Below are 23557 nucleotides of genomic sequence, written 5' to 3' on the forward strand. Positions count from 1 at the left end.
AATATTATTTTAGGACATTTTTTTGCTTGGAAAACAATAAAAACCATTCTGAAATATTAGGACATTATGACATGATAAGAGACCTTGTGAATTGACCAAATATACTTTAATTTATTTACAACTAACTGACGTTGTCCTGTCCAAATTAGAAACAATTTTGTGTTCGATTTGTGGAAGCTGCCTAAAATGTCTAAAAAAATTTAGGCCCTAATTCACTTGCGTTAAACGCTTCACCTACGCTGTTGTGAACGCGTAACAAAAAATATAAAATTTTATAAATCACTACGGCATTGCGTTTAGTCAACGCCGAAATATTACGATGTCACTTCTATTGTCAAATCTCTACGTAGCCGTGGTTGCCATTGTATAAGTTGATACTAAAATTTAAAATAAAAACATACAAAAATATGTACTTATATCGTGTTGGCAATGCTGTAAGCCAAACAGCTGTATGGCGTTTAATTACTTTTGAATCCATAAAATATTTGTTCAAAGAAGACACAAAAATACAGGGTTTAATATTCAGCAGCAAAATAAATAGTCTCATGTAACGACTGAACTGAAAAAAGTTTAATACCATGTTCACACGACGGCATTATTCGTCATTCACGCTCTCATTCGTCATTCAACCCCCAATTACGAACTGAATTACATGATTCGCCATATAAAATTTCAAGTGCGAATTACCTTGTTCGTACGTAATTCAGTTTGAATTATAGGCTTTTTACACTGAGCTTCATCTTTCATCTCTCATCAATTGGCAAGATGACAACATCTTCCCATAAGAAATATACAGAGCAAAAAAGCGTCACCTTTCATCATATTCACAAGATGTTCCTATCTCATTTTGTTCCAATCATCATCTTTCGATAATTTTAGTGTCATCACTAAAAAAATGACATTTGTTTATATGTATAAAAAAATTAAACGTCACAAAATGAGCGGGACTGAACAAAGTAAGTAAATTTTTGAATATATATAAATTAATGAAATAAATATTTTAATATTTTTTTAATATTTTATAGCAAAAAAAAGCCCACGAATAGTTTGGTCAGTTGCTGAGTAGAACATGTTGCTAGATTTATGGCAGGAAAATATAGAAAAATTAAGAGGTGTGAAAAAAAATTCCCATATTTTTCAACAAATGGCAGAAAAGCTCAGGGAAGCCGGCTTTTGTGGGAGCTGGAGCGATGTTAGAACCAAAGTGGACAACCTCACCCGCAAATATAAGTATAGAAATTGTATGCAACATTCATAACCAACATTTCATATAAACCTTTTTCCAGACAAGAAAAAAATAAAATTGGTCCAACTGGAGGAGCACCATCCTCATGGGAACATTATCATAAAATTAATAATATTCTTGGGTCTTTCAGGCTACATAACATAGCTGAAACTATGCATGAAAGTAGATAAAAATGTAATAGCTAAAAAACAAAAGTAATTTTAGTAATTTTAAATTCACAGACATGTCTACACTTTTAGAAGATCCTCAAGGTGTTATCGTGCTTGATCCTGAAGATTTAAATTTGGAGCAATCGTGCATCAGTTTAAACTTCTCTGGAAATGAGGACAGCCAGGGATCTCAGCCGAAAGAAAGTGCGATGTGAACGCTGAATTGGTAAGATTGGCGAGAGAGCGTAATGATATGCAACGTCAAATGCACCAAGAGCGGAGACAACAATTGGATGAAATAGTTAAAAGTTTAAAAGACATATCATCTCAAAATGCATCCTTTCAATCGGAACTACTTTCAAAAAGAGAAAAAATAGATTTTTACAATGTTTTTGGATTTTTGTGTGGTACGCATTTTAAGAAGGTGCTCTTTATTATTATTATTTATGTGAATAATATATTTCATTTTATTTATGTTTTTGTTTATCAATTCTTTGTGTGAATTAAATAATTTTAAGTTTTTGCGTTTAATATGTTATGTGAATAATATAATTTATTTTATGTTTTTTTTTTAACTTTTTGTTTTTTAAATGATCTCAATAAAAAATGTTTAAGTTTTTGGTACTTTTTATTGTTTTTTAAACGAAATTCAGTGGAAAACATTTAATGACATATTAAAATTATCTTTCCGTAACATATTTTGCAATGGGTTTTCTTATATTTTCCGCTGGTGCTGATAAATCTCCAGATGTGTTGCTGTCTTCTGGTTGAGGGCGGGCTTCGGTCACATCTATATTCCAATTTTCATTTATATGGCTATTATAAGAATTCAAAAAGTTATGTAAAATACAAGCACACATAATAATTTTGCTGTTGAACTTGTAATGATTATCCAAACCCTTTCCTATGCGTCGGAATCTAGCCTTTAAATGACCAAACGCATTCTCAACTACGCGCCTTGCTTTGGACAAATGGTAATTAAATGTTTGCTGTTCTACAGAGGCGGAAGTTGAAAAAGGATATGGCTTCATGATAGTTCTTGAAAATTTAAATGCAGAGTCTCCAATAAGAAGTACTGGAACTTCAGTATTACATATTTGCCTGGATTTGTCTTTTAGTAGTTTTGATGACTCAATAATTTTACTTAATTGAGAATGTTGATAAAATTGTGAGTCATTACAACGTCCTGGGCAACCGACATTTACGTATAGAAATCTATAACTATACTAAAAATTACATATTGAAAAATTAAAGGGTTTTTAAGAATACTAACCGATAGTCAACCAATGCAAAAAGTACCACAGAATACCAGCCCTTATAATTAAAATGATCTATAGCTTCTGAAGCTGGTGGCTTCACTTCAATATGACATCCATCTATTTAAATATTTTTACACATTATATATTTAATTTAAAATAAATTTTATATATGTATTACCAATCGCTCCTAGGCACTGTGGAAACCCCAAATCTTCGAATCCTTGGACACACTCTTCAACCTTCGCAGCTGTTAGAAAATTTGTTGGAAGGAAATCATTTGCCAGATTTTCAATCACTGCCCTACAAAACTCATGCAAAATAATGCAAACACTACTAGTGGAAACACCAAAAAGTCTCCCTATAGTGAGATACTCAGATGAAGACCCCAGCGTATATAGAGCTATGGCCACACGTTTTTCTAATGGAATAGATTTCCGACAGTTTGTGTCCTTTTTTTTTAAACACTCCAACCGATTGACCAGTAATAAAAAGGTTGTCTTATCAACCCGAAAGCTTTCTTTAAAAAATTCTGGACTACTATTTGGAACGTCTTTCTCCCAGAAAGTTCCATACCGAATCTAAAGTTATAAAAATATATGTGTATTTAAAAACAAATTTAAGAATTGCTGATATAAAAAAAATTATTACAAATGACCAAAAACTTCGTCGATTTCCATAATAAGTCATTGTCCATAATAACATCAAGCAGATCTATATATTGTTTTAATAATTGATTTTGCTCTTCAAGTGCAATTATTAATCCGATAATTGAAGAATTTTCCAATTTATTTTTTTCATTAATTATAATTAGATTTTATGTATTTAAAATGAAAGATGAGAGATGATACAAGTGTAAACAACTTTTTTCATTTTCATCATCTTCCACTCATTCCTCTAAGATGACGTTTAGTGTAAAAAGGCTATTACCTTATGAATTACGAACGAATGACTGTCATCTCTAATTTTTATCGATTATTTATGTATCAAAATCAGCTGTCAAAACAAAACAAAATAAAGAAAAAGATTTTTGTATTAAATAAATAAATTAAAAGAAATAAAAAGTCTGATTTAAGTTAAATTTTTAAGAATATTGGTTTGAAGGAACCTTCTTAATATTTTAACAACTAATTTGATCGGGTATTGGCCATGTAATTTAATATGAAGTTTAGTTTTTGTGAAAATTTCAAGAAAAACAATATTTGGGGATTTTTGGGGATATTTTTAATTTTGGTTGGGGACATGCCTCAAAAGCACCTGGCATCCCTGGCAGCAGCCATGTTTCAGTTTTCAACTCTACCAAGGCGAATTTATACAAGGTGGAGTCAGTCAAACAGCTGATAATTTTTTTTTTCGCTTTTTGGTTTTACAGTTGTCAAAGCTTGTTTTTATATTTAAATATCTACATATTCTAATCGTTCAGCAGCAAAAAAATTTCTGTGTGTGCTGCTTACGCATTGCCAGTTTTGAGTTTTGTTTTTCGTGCGTAACAAAAACAGCTAGCTCGACTAGATAGTCCGACTAGATAGTCCGACTAGATAGTTTGACTGGTTGGTTAGAATGTGTATACACTAGGGTGGCCCTTAATAAACGAAAGTTGGATTTTGGCCATTCTCACCCTCCAGTTTGGTGAACATTAGTAAAAAAATCATCCTGAAAAAATTTTAGGTAAATCGGTTGGGGATAAGACGTGCCGCAAGCCCTCTGAAGTTTTGAGATGCATTTACAAGGGGAAAAAATGCACTTTTTTCAGTTTTTGTAAAAATGTTGCCATTAAAAAATTAATTTTGCAATTTAATTTAAAAGAATCGAAATGTGTACGCAATTGTCGTTCTAATGAGACATAAAAAAGAGAAATTGGTCAAAAAATGTTAAAGTTATTAAAAAATCGCCAGGCCATTAACGTGTCTCAGGCAACTAGAACAAGAAAGGTAGGAACAAAATTAACATATTTTGATAAATATTAAAATAAAAGCTCATTTTTACTTAAAATATGTCCATATTTACTTGTATATGAGTTTTTGTCTTCGTAGGATTCCGTTAACCTATTCTTAGGTATTGTACGCGCAAATTAAAAGCCTTGCTGTTTCTTTCGTTGTTTATCTTACACTGATTTATTATTTAAAAAAACAAGTGGTCAAACCACTTGTGCATCAACATTACAAAACTCTTATACTCTAATGTTTACAACAACAACGTACATAAAATAACTCAACATCATACGATTGTACCGTAATTACTTTAAAGAACAACAAGTAAAGCAAAATAAGAAACACAAGAATTCATGTACGAGGGATGATTTAAAATGAATAAGACAATAAAATTAAATAATATTGTACCAAATCAATAAAAAATTAAAATATAAATAAACGTCGTTAACAGTTATAAAAAAAAAAAAAATTCCAAATATTGAAAAATTTGACCTTTGACCTTCACGATTTAAGGGTTAACGTTTTCCGATTATAGTAAAAGTTTCAGAGTATATTTAGAATTATCTGGACTATAATATTCAGAATAAATTTAGCTCAAAATTCATAAGAGTAAGGAAATAGAGCTCTTTCGCCTAAAAATTGCCAAATAATTGGTTTTTCTCGAAAATTTCAAAATTTAAATCGCAGGTACGGAAAAACTATAAGAGATATTTTCATAATTTTTTCACATTTTTATTCCCTATTATATTCTTAATAAATCCTGAAATTTGTTTAACAAAATTTTTAAAAATTTGAAAATGGAGTTTTGAAACTGCCGTTAAAAAAAAATTATTTTTTTGTTCATACCTAAGAATAGGTTAACGTTATCCTACGAAGACAAAAACTCATATACAAGTAAATATGGACATATTTTAAGTAAAAATGAGCTTTTATTTCAATATTTATCAAAATATGTTAATTTTGTTCCTACCTTTCTTGTTCTAGCTGCCTAAGACACGTTAATGGCCTGGCGATTTCTTAATAACTTTAAAATTTTTTAACCAATTTCTGTTTTTATGTCTCATTAGAACGACAATTGCGTACACATTTCTATTCTCTTAAATTAAATTGGAAAAGTAATTTTCTAATGGCAAAATTTTTACAAAAACTGAAAAAATGCATTTTTCCCCTTGTAAATGCATCTCAAAACCCAACCGATTTACCTAAAATTTTTTCAGGATTATTTTTTTACTAATGTTCACCAAACTAGTGGGTGAGAATGGCCAAAATCCAACTTTCGTTTATTAAGGGCCACCCTAGTATACACTTTATGAAGCTAGGTTGAATCGTATGATTTTTTTGGTTTTTGTGTTTACATATCGCAGAGGAAATTCAAATGTTATTATTGTTAATTGAAATAAATAGAAAATTCTTATATTTTATCTTAATTAAGAATACGTCTTATTAAAAAATAAATTTAATAAAATTATTAATTAATAAATTGTAATAAAAAATTATTGATATATTTTGTATTATATTTTATATTGACCAATGATCACTTGCTTTATGATTTTTGGAATATATTTCCTAAATGATACATGATAAATATGCAACCATTTTATATTTCTAAAAGTTAAACCACATACATATGTATGTATATAATAAAATGTAATGCTTTATTAAGACTTAATTAAAAACTTAATTTTTTATTTACCTATTTAGTACATAGATACCAGTAGTGCGATTCACTAACTTTTATAACGATAATCGTATCGTTAAAATAAATATAACGAAAATTTATCGAATTTGCTATTCAGTAACATTTTTAACGACATTCGCTGTCGATTGAAGTCAGCTGTTACTTAAAGCAGTTTTTTTTTCGTTATGTTAGCGACAATAATTTAAATTGTGTTTATTTAATCGATAAAGTGTATTTTTCTTGGTCATCTTCATCTTTTGTAGCTGGAACTATCGTAAAAATAATGGAAACACAATTTTGTTTACTTAACTTATTAATATTTACAATAAAATATAAAATAATAAGCTGAAAAATAGGGGAATTTGAAGATTATACTACTAATTATTCACCTGGAAGAAGTACTTATTTTTGTTCGCGATGTCCCAAAAGTAATCCTTTACATTTTGGACGGAAATAAGTTGTTTTGCTAGTAGAATTATTTATAAAATTATGTATTTACTAAAAAAAATAAATAAAAAAAAGTAAGTCGCAGCCAAGTGTCGAACCAACAACCTTCCGATTGCTAGTCAACGTTGTACTCACTACACCACTGGTTAATTATTTCATTGTGTGTCAAATGATGGTTTTCTACTTTTCGCTTATTTTGATATTTTGTAGACAGAGATGTCATATCTTAAACAATCGTTAAAAATAAATTACTGAATCACACTATCGTTACTGCAAGCGATTATTTATGTCGATAAACATTACGATTGTCGGTTCGTTAAAAGTTAGTGAATCGCACTACACTATATGGTGGAATAAAAAAATCACTTAAAAATCACAAAAAAATTGTTCTTTTTATTGCAAAAACATGTTCTAAAAAATATTAAGTTGATAGATAAAGTAACTTTGTTTTTGGAGGGGAAAATGTGTATTTTTCCATTTTAGCAAACATTTGTTCATTAAATAAGTATGTTTGTATTTTAATGTAAATTAATCGTAATGTAAACGCAATTTTCGTTCTTAATAAATATAAAAGACCAAACTCAATAAAATAATTTGTAAAGTATTACCAGGGAAACCGGAAATATGCTCTAAAAAAAGTGTTTTAAGTAAAAACTTTAAAATATGCTCTTAAAATTTAAAAAATATGCTCTTAAAAAAACAAACTTTTACATAATTTTTAACCAAAAAATATATTTTTATTTAAAAAATAAACAAAAATAACATGAACTAAAACAAGTCTAACAAAAAATATAATCAGCCTTATCATGTAAGGCGTAGTCGTTTTACGACAACGACAGTTTCGTACTAGATTAAAGAAATTATTCAACCTGTTTCATTAATCTAGTACGAAACTGTCGTTGTCCTAAAACGCCTACGCCTTACATGATAAGGCTGAATAAAACATACATCAAGTAAATGAGTAAAAATATATGTGATTTACCAAGTACCCTTCCCAAATAGTAAAAATAAACAATTTTTTTTATAAAAAAAATAATTTTTTATTAAAACAAAACTAAAATATCACAAAAATTCAAATTATTTAAAACTGCTAATTTATTTTATAAAATATTTTTATAATTTTTTTTGGTTTTTTTTTTAATTTCCCCTTCATCTAAACTGTTATTTGTTCCTTATTATATTAGTTAGACAAAATACTATTTTTGAGTTGAAAAGATTTATTTATATCTAAACTCTCTATATTTGTACAAATAATTTTATAAATAAAGAATTGAATAGAAAAAATAACTGCTAAATTTGATAATCGTTCCTGAAGCATTGCACTGCGTAACCAATGTTATATTCTACGCATATCTGAGAAATTTCATTCGCAACTAGCAGAACTAATAGTAATGCGGATTTGACTCCTTTATTTTAGCTTGTAAAAACCAAATATTACACGCAGAGAAAAAACATGGTTGTGGTAACCATAAACTAAGAGCAACATATTATGATCAGGTTTTGCTTGTAGTCCAAAACATATTATGATCATTATTAGTATCATAAAATATCATAATATGTTCTGAAATAATCAAGTTATGATAAAAATCAATCATTATATGTTTTGAAATAATCATATTATGATATAACTCAATCATAATATGACCCAAAGTCATCATATTTATGACCCAATTAAATCATATGATACAATTAAATCATATTACGATCCAAAATAATCATATTATTATTAAAATTTATTTTTGGAAATAAAAAATTTTAATAGGTTTTAGTTTTAAAGTACTAAATTCACAATTCAAATATTATTGATTAAATCAAATTTATTGTTATTCGCTCTAGGAAAGTTAAAGATAATATACAAATAAAACTATAGAGCGAATGGGAATTACAGACACTCAAAATTTACTTGTAAAAATAACATAGCTTTGACAAACACCAGCACTCACAAATGGTGGGAAAACAGACTATTAAACGTAAACATATTTTGTTTGCATGTTAAACATATTATGACTACATTTATTATTATTTAGTTGCTGTAAACATATTCTGTTAACATCTTAAACATATTATGACTACGAGTATATAAACTTAACATTTAATGGTTGTACATAAAAATAATATGTTTACCTAATTATCATTATTTAGTTGTTCGAAAACCATATTCATATTTATAATTGCGATGAAAATATAAACGTTTACAGTAACTATAATATTGTTGAAATTAAATTAAAACAATGATTATATGTTTACGACAACAATATATTGTTACAGAGAACATAGAATAGTTGTCGTAACCATGTCCAACCATGTTTTTTCTCTGCGTGTACATGTGCTCCCTTGTACGATTCACATTGGAATATTTTTTAACTTTTTGGGTTCCAAAAACCCCATGATTAATGTTCTAGGGCACAGGAATCTCTTAACGGAACAATCTACAAATCCAAAAAAATCTTTCTGCGACTTTCCAAATTTTTATCTGGGGTGGGCAGATGCGAGTCTGGGGTGGTTTTGACCACCCCAGCACCCCCCTATCTACGCCAATGATGTACACAGAAAAAAGTTTCAACATAAATATTATGATTTGATTTCATTAATTTCAATTCATAACATTTATAAATAATTTCTTAAATATTAAGATTTTTTCATATTTTATGTTTTCAAATTAAATCTAGAAGGCTTGAAAAATAAAATTTCAATTTCATTTATATTTTTATGTTGTTGAAAAATTTTTGAAATTTTCCTTGGAAAATTTTTTATTTATTTTTATGATTTTCAGCTACAAAATGAGCAATAATGCGCGAAATTGATTAAATTTTTTTAAGGGGATGATATTCTTGATGTTTATGGATATTTTATTATGTATATTGATATTTTTTAAGTTTTAGATATTGTTGATTTTCATCTTAAAATTTTGGCCAATATATGGCTATTATGCAAATAGTTTTGAATTAATTCATTAGAAAATTCAATTATAATGCAATTTGTTATAAAATATTATTAAATTTATGCAAAACAAGCAAAAATTTCCGTCATGAACAATTTTATAATATTTATGAACATGTTCTTATTCTGAATGAAAAAAGTTTGGGAAAAAAAGTCAAGTTCGATTAATATTATTTATTACAAAATTCATTCCAATTATGAATTTCTTTTTTCTGTGTATAAAACTTATTTGGAACGAAATTTGTGTAGTAACATAGATAAATTAAACATTTATGACCGATAAAAGCCAGTTTCAATGAGATCGGTTCTTGGGCCGAAAAAGTAATATGTACCAAACATGATCGAAATATCTTCAAAATTGCGACCTATACTCTGCGCAGAAGGTTAACAAGCACAGCCAGCCAACCAGACGGACATCGTTTAATCTTCTCAGAAAGTGATTCTAAGTCGTTCGGTATACTTTAAGGTGGGTGTTAGACTAATATTTTTGGGCGTTACAAACATCTGCACAAATGTATAATACCCTCCCCACTATGGTGGTGTAGGGTATAACAATAGGAACTTAAGCTATGAAAAGGCCTCGAAAGGTATTTTTGATGATATCTTATATATAAAAAGAAATGTACATTTTGATGTCACCACTAACTGCGAAAACGGGTCGACCGCTTTCAACCAAAATTTCAGGGTACGTTGGGGATGGTCTGTAGATGGTTTATGTGAAGTTTGCACGAAATCGGCATAGTGGTTCCGGACCGATTTTTATCAAATTTTCAGTGAATCTTCAGATTTTTGATTTTCGGTCTGTGGGCACAGGGGCGTGGTAAAATCAAATTTTTACACTATATCCCTAATTGGTTTAACGTTCTAGTTCAGTTCGGACGTGTTTATTTTTACTCCGAGTTAACTCGTTATTTTAATGTATCTATCGGAAAATAAATATAAATATCACCTGTTTATTATTTACGCGAAAGGACGCTTTTTTTTAATAATATTATTAAATAAAAAAGCAAAACAACAACTAAAAGACAAATAAGTAAAAAAAATTCTTTATTTTTTTTCTTTTTTTGAACCCTTTTTGTCCATTGACTATTAAATAAAGATCAAGAGTGTTAACGAAAGTAATTACAAATACTCTTAAATGAGTCTCTTCAACGAAAACAGTGAGCGAAGGTTAAGTGTAAACGGCAGAAATGCATACGTTACAGTTAATGTAGACGAAAAAAATATAAACAAAACAAACAGAAGAATAGATGACAACTTGTTTTTAACCGCCAAACCTGTTAACCGCGCTCGTTCTTGTTCCCCCGCATTGACAACAACTAATGATTGTCAAACAAAAGAAAATTCAATTCAATCAGAAAATAAAAATATTTTATCTATGCCTGAAAGTATGCTAGCTATATCAGCTTCAGATACGAAATCCACCACACTAACTACAAATAAAATTAACCCATTAAGCGGCGCTGTACCCAAGATTAGTCAACCATTAAATAATGATAATAAATCCCAAATACAGGTTGGAATGGACCGGTATATAACAGTATTAAAACGGGCACGAAGTCCCAAGTCCTCGAAAGCGGCACCCTTGGCCAAATTATATAAGGATAGTGAACCTCATAGACTAAATAATGTAAATCGTTTTTCTATTCTGGAATGTGAAACTAATGAACCAGTAAATAAAATCCATTCTACAAAACCACCCCCCATTTACTTGAGAGAAAATAATTCGAATCCACTGGTTCAGAGCCTGATCTCATTAATAGGAGAGAACTCTTTTTACGTAATCCCAATCAAGAAAGGCACGATTCATGAAACTAAAATACAGGTCAATAGTGAAAACGATTATAGAAAGGTTGTAACATATTTTGAAACTCAAAAGAAAAGTTTTTACACTTATCAGCTGAAAGAAAGCAAGGGTCTACAAGTTGTAATAAAGGGTATTGACTGTAATGTTGAGCCACTCGAAATAAAGCAAAGCTTAGAAGATAAAGGCTATAAGACAAAAAATGTGATAAATATTAGAAATCGCGAAAAAAATACCCCAACCACTCTTCCGTGTTGAACTTGAACCCGGTGACATAAATCTGAAAAAAAATGAAACACATCCCATATATAACTTGAAGTACTTATTGCATCGTAAAATTACGGTAGAAGAACCACACAAACGATTTGGCCCCGTTCAATGTATGAATTGCCAAAAATATGGACACACCAAGGCATATTGCAAATTGCCACCAGTATGTGTCATTTGCGGGGAGTTGCATAACACATCCCAATGTAACAAATCTAAAGATGATCCTAAAATAAAAAAATGCAGCAATTGCGGAGGTAACCACACAACAAACTACAGGGGTTGTCCTGTCTACTCAATTGTTAAAAAATCACAAAGCCAGAAACCAAAGATTTTCCCCGCTCAGCCATTAAATAACATCAATTTGAACTACCCCCCGTTGCAACAGACATATGACAACAAAGTAACATATGCAAATGTACTAAGAAACAACCAAACTCAGACGCAAGTCTGTCAACCACAAAACTAAAATATGTACCCAGAGGTAAGAGAGCAAACGCCAATTTTCAATTTTACCCGACTAAATCTACAATAGAAACTCATGTGCAATCGGTAAATAACTTTACAAACTCAGTGAGTAACATGATGTAAGAAATGCTTAAGATGCAATCAATGTTATTGCAGGCTGTGCTTAACAGCCCATGAACTACCTAAGAATATGTTTTTGGAATGCAAACGGCATACGCCAACACAAAAACAAACTCGAATATTTTTTATGAAACCAACAAATTGATGTAATGCTGGTTTCTGAAACTCATTTGACGTCCAGAAGTCATTTCGAATACTCTGCAATTTTAATAAAAGCTCAAATCAAACACTACTTAATGTGTGATTTTTGCGAAGATTATCTTCAAGCTACTACAATCTGTCTTGAAGATTTTCACCCCCTAGATTTTCAATTACAGTAAGTCAATATAATAGATTTTTTAAATCACTAGGCCCCTGTTTCCTGGCTGCTGGCGATTATAATGCTAAGCACACATTCTGGGGATCACGACTGATTACCCCTAAAGGTCGTGTTTTGTTCGATACAATTTCTAAAATGGGTTTGAATACTTACTGGCCTACTGACCCACGAAAAATATCGGATGTTATTGATTTTAGCGTGATGTAAAATATCCCTAGAGAAATGATTAAAATTGAATCGTCGCTGGAACTATCGTCAGATCACTCAGCCACTATTGTTACTTTATTGAGCCCCCTAGAAATTGTATCCCCGACTGGTAATTTAGCGATGGCAGGCTCAAGAATGAATTGGCTCAAATATAAAAAATACCTCAGTACACATTGCTCGGAAAACATACCGCAATTTCGATCAAATCTCAAACTGGCTGCTCAACATGCTACTCAAACCCCCCGACAAATCAGATATAATATAATTAATTCTGCAGATGTCGAACGGCTTTTACATGAAATAAGAAGATTTCGAAGAGAGTGGCAATTGCACAGATCCCCCAGACTAAAATCGAAGCTTAAATATTGTATAAAAAACTTAAAAAGCTCTTTGAATTTCGAAAAATGGAATCATTGAATAAATATTTAGAAAGCCTGGACGCAACCCCGCAATCGGATTACTCATTATGGCGAGCATCAAAAAGCCTTAAAAGACCTGTCATATGTAAGTCCCCCTTGCGAAATTCAAGTGGCGGTTGGGCAAGAAATGATACTGAAAAAGGGAATCTGTTTGTTAATCATTTAAAAAAAGTATTTACACCGAACACATCAAACGAAGCAATTGCGTTGCCACCTGTTGTACCCCATTTTGGAGCAGCCGTACCCCTACGTTTTGAGATTCGAGAGATCGAAAATGCTATTGTTGATTTAAACCCCAAGAAAGCGCCTGGTATGGACAAGATCAGCAACAAGATGCTTATAGAGCTACCCCGAATAAAAAAAATAATTATTTTTATTTTTAATGTTATATTACGACTTGAATATTATCCTCCAGAATGGAAGGTTTCACTGGTTACCATGATACCCAATCCGGGAAAAGATCACACAAAAGTAGAATCATACAGACCCATCAGCCTATTGTCTAATATATCAAAGCTATTTGAGAAGATACTTATGAACAAGTTGTACCCGATGTTAACTGAAGACAATTGTATTCCGAATCATCAATTTGGATTTAGAAGAAAACACAGTACTATCGAACAAACCCATAGACTTGTATATATGGTGAGAAAAGCGTTTGAAAAAAGAAATACTGTTCCGCACTCTTCATCGACATCTCCCAAGCGTTTGATAAGGTATGGCATGCTGGATTAATATACAAATTGAGACAAAATTTACCCGCAAACACACATAAGCTGTTGGAAAGCTATTTAACTAGTCGAACATTTAAGGTTAAAGAGGGAAACTTTTTAAGTACTGCACAATCCATTGAAGCTGGAGTCCCCCAAGGCAGTATCCTGGGACCTTTTTTATATTTGATATATTCGTCTGATATACCAACTAAAAATCGCACTAATACATCAACATTTGCTGATGATACATGAAAACCCTCAAGAAGCGTCTCGTTACTTACAAAATCACATATTTGAATTACAAAAATGGTCAAAACAATGGAAAATTGAAGTCAACGAGCAAAAATGTACACACATAACATTTACATTGAGTAGAGAATCATGCCCCCCTATTCATATCAATAACCAAACAATAATTCAACAATCGGAAGTGAAATTCCTCGGAATACATCTCGATCGTCGTCTTACATGGAAAAGTCATATAGATGCAAAGTTGACTCAAATGAAATTGAAATTAATCCAAATTAATTGGCTTATTGACAGAAACTCTACGCTTAGTTTAGATTGTAAACTACTACTTTCTAACATGATCATAAAACCGATATGGTGTTATGGCATACAGCTATGGAGCACGGCCTCAGCGTCAAATTTAGAAAAGATCCAAAGACGCCAAAACAAGTTTCTATGAATGATAACAGTTGCCCCCTGGTATATAAGAAATGCGAATATACACAAAGATCTAAACGTGCCCCTTGTAAAAACTGAGATCACGAAGAATGCAGAAAAATATTTAAAAAAGCTTGGAATTCTCCCAAACCCATTGGCCCGCAACATACATATTAGTTAACCGTGGCCATACTCGATTAAGAAGGAGGGACACAGCAGACCTAATCTAGAAGGAAGAATGCCAATTTAACCAAAACAACCATGAATACAAAATTTTTCGTCCGGCACTGGCTGGACTAATTAAATAATAATTATTAGATATAAGATTTGAACCACTTATTGTTAGTTCATTAAATAATGGAGATACAATAAATAATGATGATAAAAAAAAAAAATTAACAAAATATTTATTTTTTACATAAATAAGTAAAGCCCTCACTATTCAATTATCTACACTATATTAAGTTTAAATACTTATTTGTTTAATTTATCATTTTGTTTCATCATTTTTTTATCATTTGTTAAGACCAATTGTTGTTTTTGTAGAACTGACACCACCTTGTATGAATTCGCCTTGTGAGAGTTGTTATAGAAAACAATGAAGAAGAAGATTTTAATAATTGAAACAAATATTTTGAAGGTGTTTTTTGTAAGTAAATAGTTATTTTATAATATCTGCAGAACTATAATTTCTTATCTCTGCATGAAGTTTAACCAAAAATGGGACGGATCGGAACTGGTGGCGAGTCACCTCCCATACAAAGTAAATAGTTATTTTTAAATATTTTGTGAACTATAATTTCAAGATTTTTCAAACTTTGTCTAAATGGCTCTTTTATCATTTTGCATAGTTTCACTGAAAATTTCCGGGATAGGAATAGTGGGCGTCTGGAGAACTATTACAATTATAAAAGGGATTAAACTTTTTACGAATTAATTTCTTATTACTGCGGAGTTAGCTGAATATAGGGGAAATTAGATTAGAGGACGAAGCACCTCCCATACAAAGTAAATATTAATTTGGAATGTCTGGGGAACCAAAATGGAAGGGTCGGAAAAGGAGGTGAGTCACCTCTCATACGAAGTAAGAATTACAAGATTCTTCAAACTTTGTCCGCATAGCAGAGATTGTCTGAAAATGGTTGGGATTGCATTAGTTGTCGTGGCACCTCCCATACAAAGTAAATAATTAATTTCGAATATCTGGAGCATAGCTGTTAATTTTGGATTACGATTAGTAATCAATTAGATTATTTTTTAAAAATAATTTAATCGATTATATAATTCTCTTTAGAACAATTTCTGATTACTAATTGATTACGATTACAAATAATCAAAAAATAATCAAGATTATTTGCGATTACGAGAAAATAATCAAAAATAATCAAAAATAATCAAAAAATAATCCGACTATTTTCAAAGATTACTTTTGATTATTTTCCAAAATTTTTGCATTTACATAATTTTTTCATAAAAAATATACAGTATGTCAAAAATGAGTTTACACATTGAAAATAAATTTATATTTTCGAGTTTGATTACATGAAAATACCACTTATTCTATCATTACATATATTTTTTTGGTTTGTTATGAATATATAGAGTATATAGAAAGCTTACATAAGGAAAAAGTTGAATTACAATGTAAAATAGACGGAAACAAAGTCAAAAACAAACATTATTTAATTTTGGTAGTGTCAATTAACTCTTTTCACAACCAATTTTATTTGTGTTTTTTGGTACACACTTAATGATCAATGGTAATTTACAGATACTTATGATCTGTATTCTTCTACTCTATAAATTTGTTAGTTAGTTAGCGATCGATTATAATAACTGAGCATATATAAATAACTGAGCGCCTAATGTCAGACAACTTCATTAAAACGCTCAGATTTCAACCAGAACTCTTCCGAGGGAACTTAAAGAAGAATGTGATGTAGTCATTTCCCATGAAACAGTTAGACAGACCATAATAAAAAACGAATATTCAACCAGAGTAACATATAAAAAACTACTGCTTTCTGCACCAGATGTAGAAAAGCGTTTTTTCTTCGCGTCGATTATTGGGATGACGTTATATTATGCGACGAGACTTTAATGATCTTGTATTACAACAAAGTGCCATCTAGAGTTTGACGTAAGGTGTTACTTTAAAATTTCGATTATGATTTAGAAGTATATCTCAAGCAAAGGATTGAAAGACTTATGTTTTACTGAAACAATCATGGTCGCGGAACAATATTGAAACACTCTGAAGAACAATTTGCTAAGAAATGCAACTAAATTTGGGTTTATCAGGACAATAAACTACAATACAAATTTTATCTAAACTTAAATTGTATATAGTGGGGATGTGGCTTCTGTATAATTTCTGCGATGTTATAGACATGACAGCAAAAGGTCTCATCGTCAATCCAACTGAAAATTTTAGTGTGTGTTTAAAGAAAAATATCGCTAAAAGGCAACCAAAAAACAATACTGTAAAATTAGAAGAGTTACAAAAGAAATGGAACTCTTTGACATATAAAAAAAACAAAAAATCATCTGCATTGCGTGGTATATTCTAAGCGTGGTCATACCAAATAGTAAAAATGCCAAATAAGTAAATAGATTAGTTATTTAATTACTTAAAACTAACTTCTTGTAATTTGTGAAAAGAGTTAATTGACACTACCAAAACTAAATAGTATTTTATTTTCACTTCTTGTTCGTTTCTTTTACATTGGACTTGAACTTTTTCCATATATACGATTTATATAAACTGTGTATATTCATAATAATCCAAAAAAGTTTATATATCGAAATAATAAGTGGTATATTTCTTGCTATCAAAGTCGAAAATATAATTTTTTTTCAATGTGAAAACTCATTCTTGACATACTGTACGTATATTCATTTTAATAATAACACAAACAATAACAATTTTTGTAATTCCCGACTCGACAAAAAGGGAAAAATACATGAATAAAATAATAAAGAAAAACAAATACATTCAGTGTACATTAATCATAATAATAAAAATAATTTGCAAATATTGCAATTAGCCTTCATAACAACTAAAATTTCAAATGAAAAATCAGTCAATGATTGCCATCTTGCACTGTTGACTATCCCGGCAAAAGAAAACAGTCGTTCAACTGGAGCTGAAGATGTTAAGGGCGTGTTAAAAAAATAAATGCATCTCTTAGCAAATCATATTTTTGCCAAATCTCATCAGTACTTTCATTACTATTTAAATAACTGAAGAACCCTCAAATTCAGAAGTTATTCTAAAATAACCGTTTTCGGTGATGTTGGTCAACTTATCGACCTGTAACTCAGTCAGGTTTTTCGACTTTAAATTTGTTTACGGGTTTGGAAAGAAACCTGATCACTCTTTTAAATGATACATTTGTATGTTATGAGTATTGTTTTTTTTAGATTGTAAAAGTAATTAAACTTTTCATTAACGCATATGAATAATAAACAAATAACAGAGCTATATTTGGCTATAAGGTAAAGATTTTTATTGGAAAAAAGTTTGTGTAAAAAAAACTTTATTTGAAAAAATCTTGTGTATCAAAATATTAAGATACACAAGATTTTCTTGTCTGTCCGTGTGTAAAACACGCTAACGTGTTTTACTATTGTCCTAAGTCCCGGTCCACACTGTGAAACATTTGCTGCAAAACATTTTTAAATTCTCTTTTGAAACTGCATTCGTGTCCACACAGTGAAGTTTTTGCTTTTCAGTTTTTGACATTTCTGTACAGTACGAATACGAATGAATAAATGTGGATGACATACTCAACAAAAACTTCATGTACATGAAACAAAGTTCCCTATTTCATTCCTCTTTTCCCTTTTATCAACAAACTCAAATGTTTTGCAGCAAATGTTTCACAGTGTGGACCGAGACTAAGTAGTTTGGTGTTGAAAATCAGCTAAATCAATAGTACCAAATTTATGAACCAAAATGTGATACAACTTAAATAATCAAATTATAATTTTCACATATTTTTGGTTATTTGTGTAATTATATTGCAGATAATACCAATAAATTTTACACTCGTTAGTTTTATGATAAATGGACTAACTCTGCTGAAAATTATCAGATTCGCTCCATGATTTCTCATAGCCCCCATACTAATTTCTTCCCGATATATGGTCCTTTGGTCTATAAATGCCTACAGAATTGCAGTATCCACACAAAATTCAGGAAAAATAAGTTTCGAGCTAAAAGAAATCACAACACTAAATTTTTCGTGAATCGACCATAAACATGCATAAATTTCTTAAAAATATAGATATCAAGTTGAAATTGGAAACAAAAAATGTGAATATATAATTATAATGTATAATGTTGATGATCGGCTCATAATTGGTCATAGCCTCCATATAAGAACCATGTACTGAAACAAAATTTTACACTTATCTGTAACTTGTATTCAAGAATCATACCACAAGCTTTTTCGATATCGGTCCGTTATTCCATAACTCCCATATATGGTCTACTCTTTATAATAGAGTTGTTTAAATGGAATTCTACAAAATTAGCCCTCAAATACTTAGAAATCACGTTCCACTGGCGATAATATCTAAATATTCATGTTTAATGTAAAGATGAAATTCGATTAAAATAAATAGACATCACGTTAAAATATTTTATGACAATCGAATCACAATAGGTTATAGCTCCCATATAAGTGCCACGATCCAGAAATATATTAACGCATGTAAACATTAATATCGATAAAAAAATTCCACAGAAATTAGTTTCAAGTAGATAGAAATCATACTGCTTGATTTTGTGACTATGCGTTCATAATTATATATAAGGATCATATCAGGAAAATTCACTAGTCGCGAATATATATTAAAATTTTATGATATAATTCATTTCCATATGCTAAATTTTTGGAAAATAATCTAAAATAATTAAAAGTAATCTTTGAAAATAGTCGGATTATTTTTTGATTACTTTTGATTATTTTTGATTATTTTCTCGTAATCGCAAATAATCTTGATTATTTTTTGATTATTTGTAATCATAATCAATTATTAATCGTGCGAATCTGAATATAATCGTAATTTAATGATTACTTTACCTTTCGAAAAAAAGTAATCTAATTACTAATTATTATGATTAGTAATCATTATTTAACAGCTATGATCTGGAGAACTATAATTCTAAAATTATTTTAAATGTGTATCAACGGAGGTTAGCTAATACGAATTCATTCCTGATCCTTATACAAAGTTTAGCTAAACGTGATCGGCTTAGTAGGAATGAACCCTCTCATATAAAGTTAAAGTGAAGCTTGATATGAGTAATTTTTTACATAAAATATATAAAAATGGGTGGGATCAGTGTTTAAAGTTTGAATATCAATCGAACTGTAATTGAGAGATTCTCAATATTTTGCATGTGTTATTTTCACACCATTGCACTATGTGCATAATTTTCGTTTTTATTAGTAATGTTTTTTGTGAAGTTACGAAAAAGTTGTTTGTTTCCTGTAGTATAGAACTTAAGTTGCCTGCACTTGGCCAAGGAATGATACATATGTGGTTATTTGTGGGAAGGTCAGGCTTCATTCCATACTCAAATTTTTTGCAACTACATGCACCAAAGCAAATAATTTTCTTTTTTCTAGAAACATACTAAAATTTTAAATACTTTTACCGCATGAGAGCTTAATGTAGCAAGTTTTATAACGATAGCGAATGTCAAAGTCATACACAATTGCTTACCTAAAATTTACTTATAGCGGAGCCCCAAGAAAACGCCAAACAAACGAAGAAATGCTATTTGTAGAAAGTGCTATGAGAATATGAATTACAATTTTTTTTTAAATTGTTGGTGAGTTGGTGGAGGGGTTATATGAAAAGTGGGGGGGGGGTTAATGTCAACTTTTTTAAAATGGTATTTGTGGATAGTGCTATGAGAATATGGATTGAAATCTTTTTTGAAAATGATTGTGAGTTGCTGGGGGAGGGGTTATGAGAAAAGAGGGGAAGGGGTTATTGCCAATTTTTTTTAAATGCTTATTTAGGAGTCTATGCACAATGTTTTATGATGCTAGATCCCTTGGAAATATTTTTTACCGCAATTTTGGCTTTTGGACACAGTGCATTGCATGTACGTAGTTAGGTTGTATCGGAAATCCATTCATAGTTTTTAAATTTTACTAGAATAGGGATAGCGAAGTGCACCGGGATATGCTAGTAATAATTATTAGATATAAGATTTGACCACTTATTGTTAGTTCATTAAATCTGTGAACTTTTGACAAAACAACTTAAGTGGAATTTTCAAATTTTTCAGGAGAGCGCAAAAACTGTTGAATTTATCGATCAATATTTTATTATTTGACCTTGAAGAACTTTATTATTTGTCTCAAAGAATTATACAAAGGATAAATAATAAAATAATTATCGATAAATTCAACAGTTTTTGCGAATTAAGTTGTTGTGTCAAAAACAAATCAACAAATACTCCAAATAAGTTGATTTGTTTTTTTATGATATCTCAGAAACTAATATTCGTAAGAAGAAGCAGATTAGTGTAAACGGATCGTTTTAAAAAGTTAGTTTTATTACAAAAATACTAAGATATTTTCTTATCTCGAATTAAGATGTTTTGTCCAAACTCCACAGAAATAATGAAGATACAAAAATAAATGAAAATGAAGAAAAAAAACGTATGTTTGGATGTGTGTTGGTTTCATTGCTTTGCGTCTTTTGTTTTTTTTTTTGGTGTTTTTTGGTGATTTTGTTGTTTTTTATACAACAAAACGTATGTTTGGATGTGTGTTGGTTTTATTGCTTTGTGTATTTTGTTTTTTGGTGTTTTGTTTCGTTTGTAACTTCTACAATTTTTAAAAGTGTTCTTGATATATTTAGGATGCTGTACGCTGAAAGTGAGCAATATACATACATACATACAGTGGTTGACAAAACAATGGAAACTTTTCCAAATATTTCATTAGTGGCCTAAAATCTGAAATAATTTTTTAAAAAATTTTAACATTTTTGTAGTATTTTATTTGTATACTTTTATTAACTTAATTTAACAAAAATCAAAGGACATAATTAATTAAATTCTAAAACAAAATTAAAAGATTTCTTTATTACGGCATTGACAAAACAATGGAAACTTAGGTATTATTTTAACAAATATGGCCTAAACTTTGCAATAACTCAATATTTTCTTGGGTATTCAATGGTCAATGGTCTCCTTTGAAATATTTTGCCATTCCCTTATAACCGCCTCCGATAAATCTTCCTTCCGCATAAATTCAGATTTTAATTAAAAAAATCAGAACAAAATCGCATAAAAAAAATCAACAAAAATATATTTATTTAATTTACTTAAACAATAAAAACAAAATACGTTAAAAAAAATAAACAAAAATATTTTTAAAAAATAATAAAAAAAAATGATCCAAAAAAATTAGTTAACACATTTTTTAAGGAAATTCTGTAAATATGCATGATTAATCTGAATCACTGAATAATTGTCTGCATCGGTATGGAATTGGTTCAACGTCACTTTCATCACTAGATGATATGATCATATTGTCATCATATGTTAAAATATCATTTACATCACTAGAATTAATCTAGTGAATAGGGGACGAAATCGAAGAATTTTTAGGAGCTTCAATTGCTTCTTTTCTTGGAAAATAATTTGTCATTAAACTTTGCGATTTTGAATTTTTAAGTTGCTTATGAAACTCTTGATATCCGCGATGAATCTTTAATTCTCTTTCCGTATCTGAATCTATATTATATCAGTGATGAATCTATATTATATCAGTTAATTTAAAAATGGTAAAAAGGTAAGGCCCTTAAGGGCTCGCATAAAACGAGACCTGAGTGTATAATTAATTATGTTGTTTGTTTTTCAGTTAATTTATATATTTTTCATTCCTCTTTCCCCTTTCATCAACAAACTCAAATGTTTTGCAGCAAATGTTTCATAGTGTGGACCGGGACTTAACAACAGTATCAGCTGTTCTTCGCCGAGTAAAAAATGTTTAAGTTACAAGATATTGGTAGAGATTTTGCAATTATTGAACAGTTATCAATAAAATTAGTACCAAAATATCGTAATTATTATTAATTAATCTTATCTTTTCCATTTTTCCACAACAATCAACTTTCTTTCTTTAGATGTCCCGGTTACTTTTATTGTTTACGTTTTTTTGATTTTTTTTTTAATTTTGTATGTCAGCTGTTCAGCGTTGCCACTTGTATGTTTTTTGTTGTATATTGTATGAAAACATTTTCTACATTTGCGGTGGCACCCAGTTAAAGTCGGTTCAATTTAAAACAGCGAAATGCAAACTCACACCACTACAGTTTTTAGATATTGTAGTTGTATGAGTTGAGAATTATTCTCTGGCAAAAACAAAAACAACTAGCTGAAATTGTCGCCGATGGCTCATATATTTATTTATTTAAATTTTATTTCGCATTTTTTTGAGCGATCTTGTGGTTCCTTGCCCGTCGGAACAAATTTTATTTTGCAACCTTTGAGCGAACTTGTGGTTCCTTGCCTGCCGGAACATTTTACTTGTACTTTATGTGAATTTGTGGTTCCAAGCTGCCGGAACAAATAGAAATAATTGTGAAGCCGTTCCATGCCTGCCGGTACAAGTGTTTAAACTAAAGTATGAAATTTTTGTGGTTCCTTACACGCCGGAACGAGTAAAACTTTAAGCTGAATTTGTGTGAAATTGTAACCTGTCCTGCTGGAACAAATTGTGTTTTTTATTTGTGATAAATTGTGTGGTTCCTTGGCTGCCGGAGCAATTAAATTTTAATCTGCCGTGAATAGCAATTATTTTGTGAATTTTTGTGAAGCCCCAAGCCTGCCGGAACAAATTAATTTTGTGTTGCTGTTTATTATTTGTGAATTTGTGTGCCCTTTAAAAATA

The 23557-nt window shown here is 30.0% G+C and overlaps 1 protein-coding gene across 1 annotated transcript; it reads right to left on the bottom strand.

The window, feature by feature from the left end:
- Window positions 1-1766: 1766 nt before the first annotated feature.
- On the bottom strand, window positions 1767-17529 carry LOC135950976 (uncharacterized). Its single transcript, XM_065500522.1, has 4 exons — window positions 17515-17529; window positions 2833-3232; window positions 2669-2771; window positions 1767-2616 (listed from the first exon to the last, which is right to left on the bottom strand). The coding sequence occupies exons 1-4, from the start codon at window positions 17527-17529 to the stop codon at window positions 2076-2078; spliced, it is 1059 nt and encodes a 352-aa protein (XP_065356594.1). The 3' UTR covers window positions 1767-2075.
- Between the last annotated feature and the right edge of the window lie 6028 nt (window positions 17530-23557).

This window comes from Calliphora vicina, chromosome 1, assembly GCF_958450345.1.
Source record: "Calliphora vicina chromosome 1, idCalVici1.1, whole genome shotgun sequence".
In the NCBI taxonomy this organism is placed as follows: Eukaryota; Metazoa; Arthropoda; class Insecta; order Diptera; family Calliphoridae; genus Calliphora; species Calliphora vicina.

Coding starts and splice junctions, on each gene's coding strand:
- LOC135950976 (XM_065500522.1), bottom strand. Junction 2,772..2,832: donor ACAGTGCCTAGGAGCGATTG/GTAATACATATA, acceptor ATATTTAAATAG/ATGGATGTCATATTGAAGTG. Junction 2,617..2,668: donor TTTGCATTGGTTGACTATCG/GTTAGTATTCTT, acceptor TTTTTAGTATAG/TTATAGATTTCTATACGTAA.